This window comes from Felis catus, chromosome C1, assembly GCF_018350175.1.
Source record: "Felis catus isolate Fca126 chromosome C1, F.catus_Fca126_mat1.0, whole genome shotgun sequence".
Lineage (NCBI taxonomy): Eukaryota > Metazoa > Chordata > Mammalia > Carnivora > Felidae > Felis > Felis catus.
The window spans coordinates 164,193,193-164,209,029 of record NC_058375.1 but is presented as its reverse complement, the minus strand read 5'-3'; the positions used below and the strand labels follow the sequence as shown (position 1 = coordinate 164,209,029).

Below are 15,837 nucleotides of genomic sequence, written 5' to 3'. Positions count from 1 at the left end.
GAGGTTGTGAGGTTCCCACCCCCCACACCTCTTCCTGCAGCCGCTCCCTCCCCCGCGACGCCGCCACCCTCTGCAGCTTGCCCGCCAGGAGCTTGTTGCTTCTTGCTCAAGGGGCGTAATTGCGCCACTCTCGGGGCGCGAGGAGCCCTGATTTACATATTTCTCAGCCCTGCGCGTTTATCGCGGAATAACTTGGCTCTCTCCATTCCTGACCCCGGGAATGCGAGTGCCAGCCTCAGAAAAAACCCCACGCCAAAACCCTACCAGGAGCTCACCCAGGCCAGGGCCTCGGTGCCCACTCGGATCTTTCGCCCTCTCTCCTCCTCTCTGTGTTCCTGTCTCTCTTTCTCCTTCCTTCGTCTCCCTTCAGTTTTCTCACATCTCTCTCTCCTGTCTTCTCTTCTCCCACTCCCTGCTCTTGTTTCCTCTTGCCTCCTTGGGGTGTCTGGCTGGCTCAGTCAGCAGAGCATCTGACTCTCGATCCTCTTGCCTTCTTCCTTCCTCTTACTTTCCTCGTTTCCTTTCCTTTCTCTGTCCCCTGATCCTCTCTCTTCCTTTCCCCTAGCTGTGTGTCACCACCTCTGTGCTCTCCCTGTCGCCTCTCTGCCTTTTCTCTCCCAATGCTAACGCAAGGAGGAAGTTCAGCCAGCGGAGACGCCCCATGCCCCTCTAGAAGGTGGGGGGTCTGGTGAACAAAAGGATCTGGAGCCCTACTCTAAAGGTGCCTGGCCTCCCACTCCCTACCAACCGGAGACAAACCACTGGCGCCTCCACCCTCCTCACCCTCTCTGCTTTTTGACCTGGACTGGGACCAGCCCGCCTCACATCCAGCCCCTTCTTTGCTTCGGAGCCCCTCCAAGGCCTACGCGTCCACGCCGCCGAGTCTCCCCCAGGCTCCTGCGGTGCCTTGGGGCCGGCATGATCACTGAGGGGCTCCTCCAGGTGGTCCGGTGGCTCTGGGAGGGGGGAGTGCTCTCAGCAGCTCTTTCCTCCTTGCTTGAGCCTCCCTGTACCACTTGACCCCCAGGGCCCCCCATCCATTTGCACCAAGGCCTCACTTTCCTCCGCTGCCGCTGTGTCCCTCTTTCCTACCCCGTGGGGCCGGGCGAGGCCTGGACTCCGGCCTCTGGGAGAGCCAGAGCTCTCCAAAGGAAAGAATCAGTCTCTCAGAAAGAAGCTCCCCAAACCCAAATCCCAGAACCGAGGGCAAGAAGTTGCCCCTGTACCCAAGATTCCTCTGCCCAGGCAATCCCAGAACTGGGTTCTGGGCCTCAACCCTACGCTCAGGGCGGGCGACGCAGGCTGAGAAGCTGGTTCCCTCCCTGGCCCCGGCTGCCGCAGTGCCCGTGTGGTGAGCTCTGCCCACCATGCCGACAGACAGAGAAAAGGCGGGTGATCGGAGCTCATATCTATTTTCTGGCCGTTGTCCCCCCCTCTTCCTCTTTCTCCTCCCTCCTTTTCTCCCTCCCACTCTTCTTCCTCCGCCCCCCTCCCACCTCTGCTTTCCTCCGAACGCTGCGCAAACAGGTCGGTGGCGACTGGAGGGCAAGGAGGCTCCCCCAGCCCCCCAAACTACCCATCGTTTTGTGCACCTTCCTCCCAGCTGGCACCCTCGCCCAGATTCCCGCTCGCCCCTTTCTCCTCAGTCCAGACCGCCAGCACACTTATCTGCCTCCTATCTCCATCCCCCGCCCAAGCCTCTCCCTTTCGGGCTCGTTCGTGGTCGACGCCCCTGGATCTCTCTCCTAAAATGGCTCCCCGGACACTGCACACTGGCCCTGCGGCCGCTCAGGACCCAGGGCAGCGGCTGCGCCCCCCGCCCCCCACCCCCGCAGCCGAGTCTTTATGGGTCTGGGAGTGCGGAAAATTCTCGCACCTTCTCTTCGTACGGGGTGGGGCGCAGGCAGCCTGCTGCCCCCAAAGCGGAGCCTGCTGACCGCCGAAGAGGGAAATGGGGAGGACGGAACCATTCAAGTTCAACGACATGGCGATGGCGGCTCCGGCTGGAGCCGCGCTTTGGCGGGGGAGGGTGCGCCATCTGCAGCGGCGCGCGGGTGCACAGGGGAAGGGGCAGCGGACCCCTCTCTGCGCGTTAGCGCGGACCCCCGCCCCCACACCCACCCTTGGGCTTTCATTTTCCGCCCGGCCCGCTACGGCCTTTTGCCCTAGCTCCCTCCTCGATCCTCACCCCGAAACCTAAGGAAAACCGCAGCCTCCCGACCCCCGCGTCCCGCGAGAACCTACCATGAAGACTCCGGCGTTGTGGCCTTGTCCTTGCCTGCGCGGCCCCACTCGAAGCACAGAGAGCGCATCCGACCCTCCCGGCACATCCAGCTGCTCCGCGAGTGGTAGCTTTCCGCGCAGCGCCCAGACGCGATGCGGTAATTTTGAGCCACCCAAGATAAGACACTAACTTGACCTTAACTTTGTCAGGGCGCCCCTGGTATCTGGAGAACGTGAACAGACACTGTCTGGCAGCCCTCGTAAAAGCTGACTGGGGAAGGGATTCTGAGTCATTTCATTTATTGCCACTACAGTTCTGCAAGAAAGCTTTTCCTCCCTGCCAAACTTTAATTATTTATGCTCTTTTAGGAAACGAAAGAAGAGGAGAAACGCGGGGGGAAAACACCCAGAGCCAGTCCCTTCCCAGCAGAACCTTTGGAATGGACTCCCTAAGTCAAATGACCGGAGAACAAAAATGTGGGGAGATCACCTTTGTCCAAGGACGATCGGACAGGCGCTGTGCCCCCCCCCCCCCCCACGAAGGGGGGGTGGTGGTGAATGCAGCTGGGAGAGGCGGGGTGAAGAGGCACCCTCCCCCCCACCCCCGCAGACATGAATATTTACAACGGTTCTGAATTTCTCCTCCACCCGCCGGCCTCCCGGAAGCCTCCCCAGCCCGCCTCCCTCGGGAAGAGCCCCCAGGCCTTAAGAATCCCCCGGTCGGCCCTCTGAGCTCGCAGCCGATTGAATGCCAGACGAAGCCATTTTTTCTCGTTTAAAACCCCTTTTCTTGATCAAGAGGCCTGCCTGGACTGCCGCATTTCGGAGGACGCATTTGTCTTTGTGCGAGGGAATGTTGAGCACTCAGATTTCAGCATCATTTCTCTCGGCGTTTGTTTCTTACGAATTTCGTCGTGGTTCCAAATCCCTGACAGGACTTCGGCTAGGAAAGGAGAGAGGACACCACTGCCTTTGTATTTGTGCGGGTCAGTAAAAGGGATAGATTTGAAAAAACACTGCCGAAGCCCCAACCAACAGTCAAGATTTTACACTTAGAATCCTTTCGATCTCTTTGGGGAGTGGTCTCCATGAATTTCTCCTCCCACCCCACATCCCAGGCTAAAGAGAAAGAACATGGTGATTTAATGGTATACATGGGAAAGAAACTCTCTCTCTGTGTTACTGTAGGGTCTGCATCTAAGTCTGATTTCCTAGTCTTTTACCCAGCTTTCCGGACCTGAGGTCTGAGAGGTCTGAGTGTGGCCTCCGCCTTTGTTCCCTTGTTCTGGGAGAGAGATCCAGCTCCGGGTACCACCGCCTCCCTGAGCCCCATCAGGTGGGAAAACATTTCTAAAGACAGGGCCTCAGGAACCTCTGGCTTCCTACCCGCCCCCCGCCCCCCCCCCCACCACCATTGTGTTTTTCTTCAAGGAGCTACTTTAAAAATATTTTTAACACACACATCAAACTGGCTTCAGGAGAGGGGAGTTGGAACCCATGAACACTTGGTCTTAGAGATTTAGTGGTTCTTGCTAATTCTTCCACTTGCTAAAAGCTAACAGTTCGCTAGTTGCCATCTCAGAGCTAGCTGGGAGTTGGGGTCTGCAAGAGGATGGCAGCTTTCCCAGCCTCCGCTGGAGGCTCCTAAGGCGTATGAGGGTGCCGAGGCCACATTTCCCAAGGGACCATGCTGGGCTCCAGGCAAAGGTGTCAGCATGGAGAATTTCCACAGGGCACAGCCTGTTTGAAAGAAGCCTGACCGGAAACATGGCAAGGAGAGATCTTTTGTATTGAGACCTGAGGAGCCTCCTAGTTTGGCAGGCACCCCCTCCCCATAACAGCAAGCTTCAAAGTGGGGGAATTTAGGCAACATACAGAAGCCCTGGGGTGCAACAAGCTGAGAGTTCCCTTAAGGTTGGAGACAAGCTCAAATCTGCCTACTGTCCCCTTTCCTCCCACTTGGATGTTTCATACACATTTTATTCATGGGCTTTTATGCACCATTGTCTGACCGACTTGGAAGCCATTTTCTCATTTAATGAACAGTCAACACCCGCAGTGAAACCACAACCAGAAAAGAAAAACGAATTTGGTGGCCTAAAATCATTAGGAGGGAATCTGAATTGTTTAGAAAAATTGACATCGGTCCCTTGACAACTTGGCTGGGACTTGGATATTTATTTCCATTCAGAACATTTCTATGTATCTGATATGTACAAGCTATTGTGGGTTTTTTTTTTTTTTGACAAAATCAAAATAACATAAAACATGCACAACAACTATTAGATAGCAGAGAAAATGCAATTAGTCAGAACATCAACTGAGGTCAGTTGGGCTGAGGCTTGGGGCTACGTGGGGTGCCCACTCCCCATCTAGGGCCTAGTCCCCCACTAAAAACAAGTCATCCGACTTTGGGAAGGAATCAACTCTTTGGCTGTCATACATCTCAGTTGAAGTTGGGGGGCGCTACTTCTCAGAAGGAGAGGGAAAAGAGGTAGGGGATGGTAGAAAGAGCTGGAGGGGGGTGCTCGGTTTCAGTGAGGTTAAGACAGGACACCCCAGCACATGCAAAACACCTCTACCTGGCATTCAGGAACCCCAGCTGCAACAAAGCAAGCCCAGCAGGGCCCAGGGCCTTACAGGCTCCATGGAGGCAGGCCAGGCATGGGCTCAGGAAGGGCATAGCGCTGAGGCACAGAAAGGCCCCCAGTGGGGTTGTCTGGTGGTGATGAGGGTGAGAGAGAGGAGCTTCTCTCTACTTGGTCTAGAGCAGCGACCAGAGGCTGAGGATTTGAAGGGCCTCCTCCTTCACCCCCTGACTACTAGAGGGCCTCTCACCTCTGCCTAATTATCCTAATTCAAGAAAGACATGTCCGCACCCTTACCCACCTCGACAGGACAGCCATATTTACAGTTGGAATGTAGGGCACCCTTATCCTTGCTCACTCCCTTCTCCTCCCCCTGGATATTTTCCCCACCTCTTAGTGCACTCCAGTCTCAAAGCAGACTAGCAGCTGTCCTCACCAGAGCTCAGTCCAGTTACAGAGTGCAGGGCTCTGGCCTAGGCGTGTATGAGGAGATAGGAGACGTAGGGGAGTTTTACTAGTACAGTCTAGAGATTTCAGTTTGTGGTGGAGCCTCAGCCTCCCTGCTCGAATCCATGGGAAGGAAGTATCCACCCCATTCTGCCCAGCTGGAAGGGTCAGCCCAGCCCAAATTCCGAGGTGTCCATGAGTTTGTCCAGCCACCCCAGCCTTCTTCCCCTTGCCTTTCCTCTCCAAGTCTGAAGGTCTAGAGTAGCTTTTGTCCTCCGCAAGCAGCCAGGGCAGACAGGAGAGGGGCGGCACCCTTTCCTCACTCCAGAGCCACGATTCTGGCTTTGCCACAAGCGGCTTTGGTGGCAAAGAGAATTGGGCCCGCAGCCCTTTCTACTCCTTCCCGGAGGCCTTCCTAAATTCAATTCCACTCTGCGCTCTAGTGAGGTGCCTGCTAAATTCAAAAAGAACTGGGGAGGAGAGGAAAGGGAGTCTAGGTAGAAGCAGAATTCCAAGTACAAGGGTGCTAGAGTGAGCCCCCGTGTAAATGCCCCGGACAAGAGCTAGGACAGGTGACCCCAGGCCCCCACTTGGGAAGCCTCAAGGCCAAGGTTGTGCTGCAACTTCTGCAGGCCCCTCCCAGAGATGGGAAAGCGTGGAGGCCCAACTGGCCAGGGCTCCCGGGCTGTAGACTGAGTGGGAGGGTACTTGGGACCAGCGGAGAAGGAGCGGAAGGAAAAGCCCCTAGTCCCAGTTCTTCCTCCACGCCAGGCCTCGGCTTAAAAGGGCAGGCCTGGCCAGCCGCGGCCACGCGGGGGGCTAGTATAGCGCCAGCGCCTGCTCGCGCAGGACCACGCGCTTCTTTTTCATACGCCGGTTCTGGAACCAGATTTTGACCTGCTGGTCGCTGAGGTTCAGCCTGTTGGACAATTCCTTGCGCTTCTGGCGGTTGATGAATTCGTTGAGGAGGAATTCGTTCTCCAGCTCCGCAATCTGCTGCTTGGTGTAGGGTTTCCGCTTCTTGCGGGTCCTCCCTGGGGCCGCCCCCCACGGCAGGCCTGCAACACAGCCCCAACCCAAGTCAGCCCTGCCGGCTGCTCCCAGTTGTCTGCCCGCCCCCAGCGGCTCCCTCCCTCTGCACACTCTCCCCTGCACCCCACCTCCCAGCCCAGCCCAGACTGGCCCAGGGAGCATGGCCACCGTTTACCGTCGGGCAGCGAAGGTCGCAGGCAAGAGGCGACGCCCGCCGCCTGCACTGTCATGTTCAAGTTGAGCGGGCCCTTGGTGTCGTCCTTGAAGCCGGCAGCGCAGGGGGTCCCCTCGAGCAGGGCTGCAGAGCCCGCTGCCGCACGGCCCACACCCGCGTAGTCGTACTTGGCCGCTTTGAGAGCAGCGGCCGCGGGGGCCAGGCTAGAGTCGGGGACGAAGGGCGGCCGCACACGGCCACGGTCCTCCGGCCCAGCGGCCACATCGGGCGCATAAAACTTGGCCTGCTCTTCGGGTCCATCCTTGGCGCCCAGGGGCTGTAGACCAAGCGGCCCGGAACCGGCCAGGTAGGGCTGCGAGAAGCTGCCGAAAGCGGTGGCACCGGCAGGCTGCGCTGGGGCGCAGGACGCGGGCGTGGTGGCCCAGGGCAGCGCCCCTCGCGGGTAGGAGATGGGGGGGAGCGCGGCCAACTGGCCGCCATTCGGCCGCAGGTTGGAGAAGTAGAAGGAGTCAGGCGACTGCAGATTCAGAAGCGAGCCCACATAGCCCGCTCTGTAGAGACTGCGCTCACACATCTCCAACAAAGGGCTTCGGCTGCGCTCGCAGCAGTATTTAGTTACAACCGGGAATAAGAGGACAGGCTCAGACGATTGGACGAAACTTTGCCTGCAGGTTCTTCAAAGCCGGTCATTTCAGCACCGCCTACATCCCCCGACCCGTTTTCCCCCCCTTCAGGGTATTATGATAACTCCCGCAATATTCGATGGAGAAGGAGGAGGCTGCCAGGCAGAAGAACCAAGGAACGTGGAACGAAGGGTGAAACCACTGTGAGTTTCCGGGCTCAGCTTCAGGAGCGGGGGACATTGGGTGCCTTTGCCCCAATGTCCCTTGGGATCCTTCTTGGTCTTGATTGGCTTTGCACTCCCCCTTCCCACTGGCTACCTAGACCAGGCTTGCTTCCACGAGCTTGAAGTTGCAGCCAAGGCCTTTTCTAGCGCTGTGCACCTCTGGCTAGGCTTGTCTAGAGAGTCCACGGTCTGGTGGGGCCACCAGCTCTGTCCCTAGGCCTGAGCTATGCTACTCCTAGGCCGATTTCTTCCTGCCCCTGTCCCTCTGGAGAGGATTCTGCACTGGCCATGTTGCATCGAGGACCCACACACGGCCTGAACCCGGCATGCTCCAAAGGTTTGCTGATGGAGGAGAAATGCATCACAAACTCTGCCCAAGTTTGGTGCCCAGGAAGGTGGTTTCAAACCAATTCTGGTGTGCTTCTCTATGGCCAAGTCCTCTGCTCCCAGGAAATTTGCGGCCATCCCGGTCCGTGGAGAATGCTGGCCCAGGAAGGGGCAGCTGCATTGGCCAATCGTGGCCAAAGGCTACATTCCTTTGATTGCCAGGAGTCACCTTGGCGACTACGTCCTGCCAACCAGAACTCCAAGCTGTTCAACTCCTCTGCAGCGGGCAGAGCAGAACAAGCTCCCCGGACTTGGTGTGGAAGGACAGAAGAGCCAGAGTCACTCGGCGGGGAACAGCACGGCTCGCCCAGGCAGCAGGCTAGCGGCGTTGCTCCGCTCAGCGCCTCCAAGGCCGCTGGCGGGTTCGGGGTTCTGGCGAACAGGGGCCTGAGCAGGAGGGGCGGCGCTCCCTCGTCGGGGGCAATGCGGGAGCCCCCTCCGCAGGCCCTCCGGTTTAGCTTGGCCAGAGGGCTATGGGTCCTCCTCCCCTGCCTCGGTCCCAAGAAACCCAGCGGCCGCGTGACTGGCGGCCACCCCAACCTGCAGCCCTCCTCGCGGTCCCCGAGCCAAGCTGGAATTGGTTAGACCGCCAGCTCCGGCACGGAGACCACACAGGCGCCGCCGGAGGGCAAGGCTGACCACCGCGCTGCGACTTTATTGTGAGTTATGGCGACCAATTGGGCGGTTCTGGGGAACGCAGTCGGTCTCTTCCTCCCGCTCTGGGGCGGGGGTATGGGGTGAGGATGGGGATGTCCGAGACTCCTCAGGGTTCTGTCAGAGTTTCCTTACCAGCTCAGACACAGAGGGAAAAAAACTCCGCTCCCCGTCCTCGGGGGTGGGGGCGTGGGGAGGTGTAGCCATAAGCTGCAACCTCAGTTCTTAGGGGCTTAAGGGATCCAGGCTCTCGTTTTGGGAAACTCTCCCTGTTTTCCAGGAGCTACAGACTCCCCAGGCCCAAAAGCTCCAGCTCCAGGGATCCCTGGAGTCTCATCTCCTCCCGTCTCAGCATGCAGCGATGCTCCGGTATTTCCAAGTCCAAGGGTGTCTTCTCCGGACCCTTAGGCAGCCGCACAGCAGCGGTTTACCCCTGGGGACTAAAGACATAAAGGCACTAAGTGAGCAATGAAAGACTAGAACAATTAGATTCCCTCCATTTCTCTTTGGCTCAGAATGGTGTCCATCTGCCCCACCTTATCTCCTGGGTTTGTAATTTCCGAGGTCCAGCAGGCAAAGTTGTAGGCTGGGAGCTAAGAGCTTGGAGCTGAGGACTGCGCGGCGGGGCGGGGCGGGGGCGGGGGCGGGGTGGGGGTGTTGGTGGGAAGGGCAGGAGGCTTGGCTGGTGAGCTGGAGAATGGGAGAGGACTTGGCCGCGGAGCTAAACCGCGAGTTCTGCCAATGCCGCCGACCGCCCAGGAGATGGCGAGCGAGCTCCACGCCTGGCGAGGCGCCGCCGCACGGTCAAGATCAACAGTGAAGGGCGGCACAGCCGGCCTGGGGTCGCCAGCCCGTGCGGTCACGGCCCGCTGCCAGGCTCCGCCAAGCGTCTCGGAAAGCCGGAGATCGTGGCAGCAAGGCTGGCGGGGACAGCGGAGTCAGAGGCACCCGGCAGGCTGCCAGACACGGGGAAGTGTCGCGGCCGCCCCTTTGTCTGGCGGTGCGTCCCGGCTGCAAACGCCTCCTTCGCCTCCTGGATCACGCGTAGACGCGCGGGCCTGGAGTCTCCACCAGCGGCACTCCAAACCTGCTAGGTTTCAGACGCGTCCTCCCTGCGGCCTCTCGGTCTCCGCCCGAAGAAAGGCCTTTCTCCCAAGCTCCCTTCACCTTTGCTCCCCGTGGGCCTCCCTACCAGCGCTCCGGCCACCTACCGGCTCCTCTCCTCCCTCCTCAATTCGGAATATAAAAGGAATGCATATAAATAGCAACGTCTTCATCTGTTATTGATTTAGCCATCAATTCAAATTCCACCGGAGAGCATTTGAGCAGTTTTAATCTTCAGCAAACCTCCGCATTTCTCCTAGGCAGAGTAAACTGACCAGCAAACTACGGATGAAAGGAAAACCTCCAGGCAATCCCCGCATCCGACAGGAAACCTCAGAAATGGACCTGGGAAATGGAGTGCGGCCCTGGAGTCTGGAATTTACCAAAAAGGAGGGAAAACGACGTTGGAAAAGAAGGGAAAACAGGCCTGCTTCAGATGAAAGCACATCTTGCGAGGAAAGCAACATGCTAATTAGAAACTCTTCCTTAAAGTGGAAGGTCGGGGTAGTTATGCCCAGGGTTAGTTCTGTTCAGGGTTACTTCTCCAGAATTTGAGTCGTAGTCCGTTCTCTCTCTGTTTGCCTCTGTCTCCCTCTGTGTCTCTCTATCTCTGCCAGTTAAAACGAAGTTGGCCGCCCAGAGCCAACCATCGATGCAAGATATGAAAGCAAGCCGGGCCAGAGAAAACGAAAGTAGCTCCGGACCTTGGGTCTCTGCGTTTTCTGTAGCGGATCCATAAGGGAGCCCTCCCGCCATAAGAGTTTACATATTGTGTGAGGTTTTAAACATGCGTATTTAACTTACATACCAAAAAGTTAGCAACCACTAAACTGATTGTGCCTAGGCGCTAACAACACGAGGCACCCAGCTCCTCAGCGGCCATTTCCCTGAGTGGCAAAAAGGCCTCAAAAAAGCAAGTTCATTGGGCCTAAAAATTGCGTCTAGAGGTTTAGGGCGTATAATTATGGTTTTCAGTCCTCAAACGCTGTTTGGAGGCTGCTCGGAAAGGGCGATAAGGGATCAGCCTGAAATGTTTCTTTTTCAATTGCCAAATATGGATGTGTCTAATTTCAGGATCTTCCAAGAGTAGATATTTATAACAGCCTTTCTAGGAAGAACACCTTCAAGTGAGCACAATTTCCTACACCCAGACACAAACATACATATTGATTAAAAAAATAAAACTATTTGAATAAAGTGATAATATTGAAAGAGAAGTAAAATTTTATTGGAGATGTTTTTTTTTTTTTTGTCCGGTAAAAAATACCATTTTAGACACCGCAAATTATATTCTCATTTAAAGACATCACTACTTATGTTAAAGCCACAGGGAAAAGGGTGGAGAGGGGTGGTGGAAATGGAGTGGAGTTTCAGAGAGTAGAACTGGTATTGAGTTTCCTTCATCTATAGCGAACATCATAATGTTGAGGACAACAAGATTTTATAATAAATAAGAACACAAGAGGTAACACAAGCTTGGAAAAAGAAAATATATAAAAGGCGAAGAAACAAGAGAGTTCTGTTTATTTGCATCTCCCTAGGAATAAAAAAAAATCATTTTTAAATGCCTGAAGCACTGCACACATATCCCAGCTCACAGACATTTCATCTACAAAAATATCTCTTGGTTGTATAAATATGCAGCACTTTAAAAAGTAGTTATTTATCATCACATCATTTTTTTTCCACCTTGAACTTTAGAGCTCCACATTTTCATATTTGTTAGATGTTTTAAAATTCCAAGAGGGGCTCGATACATTTGTTCAGACAGTCAAGTTCTTCATTGGGTTCTGGACAAAAGTTCCCACCCTTGGCCACATTGATTCATTCCCTTTCAGGGGACTGAGGAGATCACTTCAGTTCTAGTCCCACAGACCCAGGGTCAAGGAGAAGGTGTGCATTTATACCATCCATGGATTACTCTCACATTTGCAGCCATTTAAATATCTGCATTCAGAGCTGGGGAAATGAAGGCATCCATGAGGACAAATTATTTTCAAATTAAAGATTATAAAAGCACAAATCGACGACATATACTAAACACATAGAAGTACAACAGCAAATGAAAGATCCGAAGTAGGGAAGATTGTCTTCATTTCGATATCGATACAAACCCTATTTAATAAGGTAGCTGCTTTTAAAGCCATCAGAGTACCTCCAGCCGCCTGTTTTTAGACTTTCCCAGTGACCTTAGAGCGCTGCCTGCCCAGAGCTGTTTCCACTTGCCTCAGGGTGACTGCTGAGAGCTAATGATTAAATTGCCCAATCACAGGATATGAATGACTGCAAATCGTTCTGCCCTAATAGATTATGAAGATAATCAGTGCTGGAAACAGGCATTTGAAGTAATTTAAGAGAATAAAACCCTAAAATCATAATGGCACTTCTGAAATTCTTTGGGGGGGGGGTATTATTCAAAAGTACTTCAAGTCCTTTATACTGGCCTGGAGGGAGAAACAGAACATTAAAAACATCATAAAAAGTAAACTTAGACAAGAACAAAATCAATAATAAGCAAGTAAGAAACAGAACTACAAAGTCAGGTTGGGGTAGCAAAAGGTTTTAGAGCCTGATAGGGGAAGAGAGAAAAACAATTCACAAAATTTGCCATGATTGGCAGGGAGGTGGGAGGAATTAAATACATATTCAAGTCTTTCCGAAGGTCTTTTGGAGACAACTGAAAGCATTTAAATTCTCTTTGACCAATCTGGTCCACATCAGGAGACAGTGTCTTTGAGCTTGGAGACGATTTTCTTGTCTTTCACTCTTCGGTTCTGAAACCAAATGGTCACTTGTCTCTCGGATAGGTTCGTGGCGGCTGAGATCCGCCGCCGCTTGTCCTTGTTAATGAACTTGTTAATGGCATACTCGTTCTCCAGTTCTTTGAGCTGCAGTTTGGTGTAGGGCACCCTCTTCTTCCTCCCCCGACGGTAGACACACATGTCTGGCTGATTTAGAGCCACATCCCCTGGTATTTAAAAAAAAAAAAAAAAAAAAAAAAAAAGCACGAAAAAAATTAGACCAGGGTTTCTGGGGGCACCACTGGGGACTGTGTGTGTACATTCGGAAGGGGTATGGAGAATAAAGAAAACCAGGCTGTTTGCATTTTATTATTGTTTACACAGACATATTATTTACACATTATTAAAGAAAGATTATTTACACTTCAAAGTGAAGGCCATTTGATGCTGATGGATCATCATGGTTTCTCAAACCAGCATCTTAACAAGCCTTCAATTTTATGGCATGGTTATTGTGGACAGTTACAAGGACAGTTTCTGCAAATGCCTGTGGCATACATACAAACAGTCTTTTAAAAATCCAGTTTGTTGTTGTTGTTCAAGCTTTGATTTCTTGTGTTCCTGTGTTTGGAGGTTGTGAGCTCTTAGAAGCTTAGTGGTCACCCTGGGGCAGACCTGTGCTTCAAAAGTGGGGCCCAACACTGACACTTCTTTGGGGAGGAGGGGCCAAGGCCTGGGCAAAGGGCACGCAAAGACCTTCAACTGTGGGAGAAAAACAGGCTTGTACCCGCACGCAGAAGAAAAGGGTTGTGAGAAAGACAGTTGAAATCAAAGGAGAAATGTACAGATTTCAGGCAAACTGGACGAACTGTTCCATAGGTTAACCCTGGCCGGCCAGGAGGACTAGCGCAGCTCCCAAGTAGGGGCATACACTACTAGCGCTTTCTTTTCGTTCTCGCGCTCTCTCTCTCTCTCCCTCTTCCCTCCCCTCCCTCCCTCCCTCCCGGCCACCCCTTTCCCCCGTCGCCCCTACCTGGAAAGGAGGATTTCCAAAAATGGGAGCCCTGTGTCTGGTCCTTGGCACAGTACACCTGGCTGTTCCACCCGTTGGCCAGCGTCCAGGACTGGTAGCCCTCCATGGAGATGTACGCCTCGTGCCGAGGCTCCCCGGAACCGAAGGTGGACACCATGTCGATGTAGCCAGGCACGTGCTGGTAGGGACTCGTGTAGCCCTGGTAGAAGGACACCTCCTTGGCTCTTGCGGGCACCTCGTTGGCCGGTACGCTGCTGCTTGCCAGGCCCGACACGTCCATGTACTTCTCCACCGGGAAGCCTCCCAGCGAGGCGTGCGGCGACGACTTGAGAGCGTTTTGCTGTAAGCCCACGCCGTGCGACATGCGGCAACTGTAGTAGCCGTTGCCGAAGTGGTAGCCGTAGCCCAGAGCTGGGGCGCCCGGAGGCGCTGCAGCGGCCGCGCCGGGCGCGGGACACTCTTTGGCGGAGGGAGCCTCTGGACGCGCTGCGACCACAGCCGAAGATGACGACGACGAGGCGGAGCCCGCACGCTCCGAGGTCCCCGGGTATGCGAAGCCCGAGGCCGCCGCCGCCGCCGCCGCCGCCGCCGCCGCTGCCGCCGCCGCACGCCCGGAGTGTGTCCCGGCGAACACTGGCGCCGAGAGGAAGCCGCGACACTGGCCGGGGGCCGCCGCCGCCGCCACGGAGGAGGAGGAGGAGGAGGCTGGGGCCGCCCCGGCGGCCCCGCCGTCCGCCCGCAGCCCGTCCATGTCCCAGCTCCCGGCGCGGCTCATGGCCCGGCCCGGCCCGGCCCTGGCCCCGGCCCCGGCCCCGCGCAGGACACCATGGCGCGGCGCGCTTCCTCCCCTTTCTCTCTCGTTCTCTGGCTCCCGCCCTCTTCCTCTCGCCCTCTCTCCCTCTGCGAGCCTCCCGCCTCCCGCCCGCCCGCCCTCCAACAGGTTAGCTCATCGCGGGACGTTTATAAAAACGAAGTTCAGGTTGGGAGGGGGCCTGGGCCGGTCGGGGGGCCTCCTCCCTCCCCGAGGGCTCCCGCTCGGGGCCGCGCCATTGGCTGCGCGGGGCCACGTGGGGGTGGGGGCGCGGGAGAGTCTGGCTCCCGGCCCGGGCCCCGCTGGACCCACCCACCCCGGCCCCTACCCCTTCCCAGCCCCTAGCGCAGCCCACCGCCCCTTCCCGCCCTCCTCTGGACCCTGGCGTTTGCGCCGAAGCCAACCCCCACGAGCTGATTGCGCGACCGCCCATCCTAGGCCCTGTCTGCGACTGAGAAGGGCGCCGAGGCCTGCCGCTTGTTTCGGCCACGGCTGTTTTTGCCACCTCTCCTCGGATCCCCGAGCCGTACAACTCAACGAAGGCGAAGGACAGAGATGGTCAGAATGATGTGAAAACAGCCTGATTTTTGACCCTGTTGCTTGATCCCTTGGATTAGCTGACCTAGACCCCAAACCCGAGGGAGCTAATTTTCCCTACGTTAAGCATTGCTACCGGGCAAAGGCATTTCACGCATGTTCTCATAAAGGATCCTCCGAATTAAGACCAATTGGAGCAGACCCTCTCTACACACACACACACACACACACACACACACACACACACACACACCGTCCACCAGGAAAATGCCCACGAAGCGCCCTTGGTGCTGGGACAGAGACTTACAAGTAAGTCAAGCGGACGAAAAGACTCGGCCTTGACGCGGCGAACGTGACGATCTGCCCCAGGGAGAAAAGGACGGATGCCTGGTCCACACTATTCGCCTCTACACTCAGGCCTGCCGGGAGTCGCCTCCCGAACTGGGCTCCCCGGCCCTTGCTCAGATTCCCCTGGCCAGCAGCAAGACCCTGTGGAAAGCTCTTGGAGAAAGCCACTCTGCTGCCCGCCACGAAACTTCTGCGCCTCCCCTGCAGCCCAACTGCCTCTTGCATTTTGCAGCCACCACCCGCCCCCGCCCATTACTCACACCAATTAATTGAAAACTTCACTTTCCCAGGGACCTTTGTTTCGCTTTCTTTTCCAAGCTGCCAACTGCAGAGAGCTGAGAGGGGCAAATTAGGAAGGTAGTTTTTTTTTTCCCCCCGCGAGCAAAGTTGGGGCTCCCGACAGGAGCAGCCAGAGCAACTGGGTCTGGTCTCCCGGGATGAAGTGGGCTCCTGTGACAAGCATCACAGCCCTGACCGGATTCATCCCTTCGTGCCATTTCTCAGACACAGAGCCCCAGCACCGCCCCCCCCATCTTAGCCATTAATGGGGAGCTGGTATGTGTCCGGCTGTAGACTTAAGGCTACACCTTAGGAGCAACGTTTCATTTGAGGAGTTGAAGGTGCTGGGTGGGGTTCAGGAGTCCTCAGAGTGAGCCCATTTGGTTCTGTAGCATCAACTCCCCAGGTCAGCCCATCTCCAAGAAAATTGTTCCCCTGAGCCTTGATTGGTGAAGCCAGCTTGTCACCCAGCCCTGCCATTCCTGGACCCAAGACATGACTGGATGGGGCAAGTAAAAACGCCAAAGAGGCCCTCCTGGGCCTGGCCTGGCATTGCAGGGTGGGCTGCTGGTGTTGGGAGTGTTGACACGCAAAACGCAGTAACCATAAAAGGCTCAAATAAAGGGGAAAG

The 15,837-nt window shown here is 55.6% G+C and overlaps 2 protein-coding genes across 2 annotated transcripts; both read right to left on the bottom strand.

Moving 5' to 3' along the window:
* Positions 1-4,386: 4,386 nt before the first annotated feature.
* Positions 4,387-7,039, bottom strand: HOXD12 (homeobox D12). The gene is made up of 2 exons (XM_011285399.4): positions 6,466-7,039; positions 4,387-6,316 (listed from the first exon to the last, which is right to left on the bottom strand). The coding sequence occupies exons 1-2, from the start codon at positions 7,037-7,039 to the stop codon at positions 6,078-6,080; spliced, it is 813 nt and encodes a 270-aa protein (XP_011283701.1). The 3' UTR covers positions 4,387-6,077.
* Positions 7,040-10,964: 3,925 nt separating this feature from the next.
* On the bottom strand, positions 10,965-14,021 carry HOXD13 (homeobox D13). Its single transcript, XM_003990941.6, has 2 exons — positions 13,232-14,021; positions 10,965-12,425 (listed from the first exon to the last, which is right to left on the bottom strand). The coding sequence occupies exons 1-2, from the start codon at positions 14,004-14,006 to the stop codon at positions 12,175-12,177; spliced, it is 1,026 nt and encodes a 341-aa protein (XP_003990990.4). The 5' UTR covers positions 14,007-14,021; the 3' UTR covers positions 10,965-12,174.
* Positions 14,022-15,837: the final 1,816 nt, after the last annotated feature.

Coding starts and splice junctions, on each gene's coding strand:
- HOXD12 (XM_011285399.4), bottom strand. CDS start 7,039: ATGTGTGAGCGCAGTCTCTACAGAGCGGGCTATGTGGGCTCGCTTCTG. Junction 6,317..6,465: donor GCGACCTTCGCTGCCCGACG/GTAAACGGTGGC, acceptor GCTGTGTTGCAG/GCCTGCCGTGGGGGGCGGCC.
- HOXD13 (XM_003990941.6), bottom strand. CDS start 14,006: ATGAGCCGCGCCGGGAGCTGGGACATGGACGGGCTGCGGGCGGACGGC. Junction 12,426..13,231: donor TTGGAAATCCTCCTTTCCAG/GTAGGGGCGACG, acceptor TTTAAATACCAG/GGGATGTGGCTCTAAATCAG.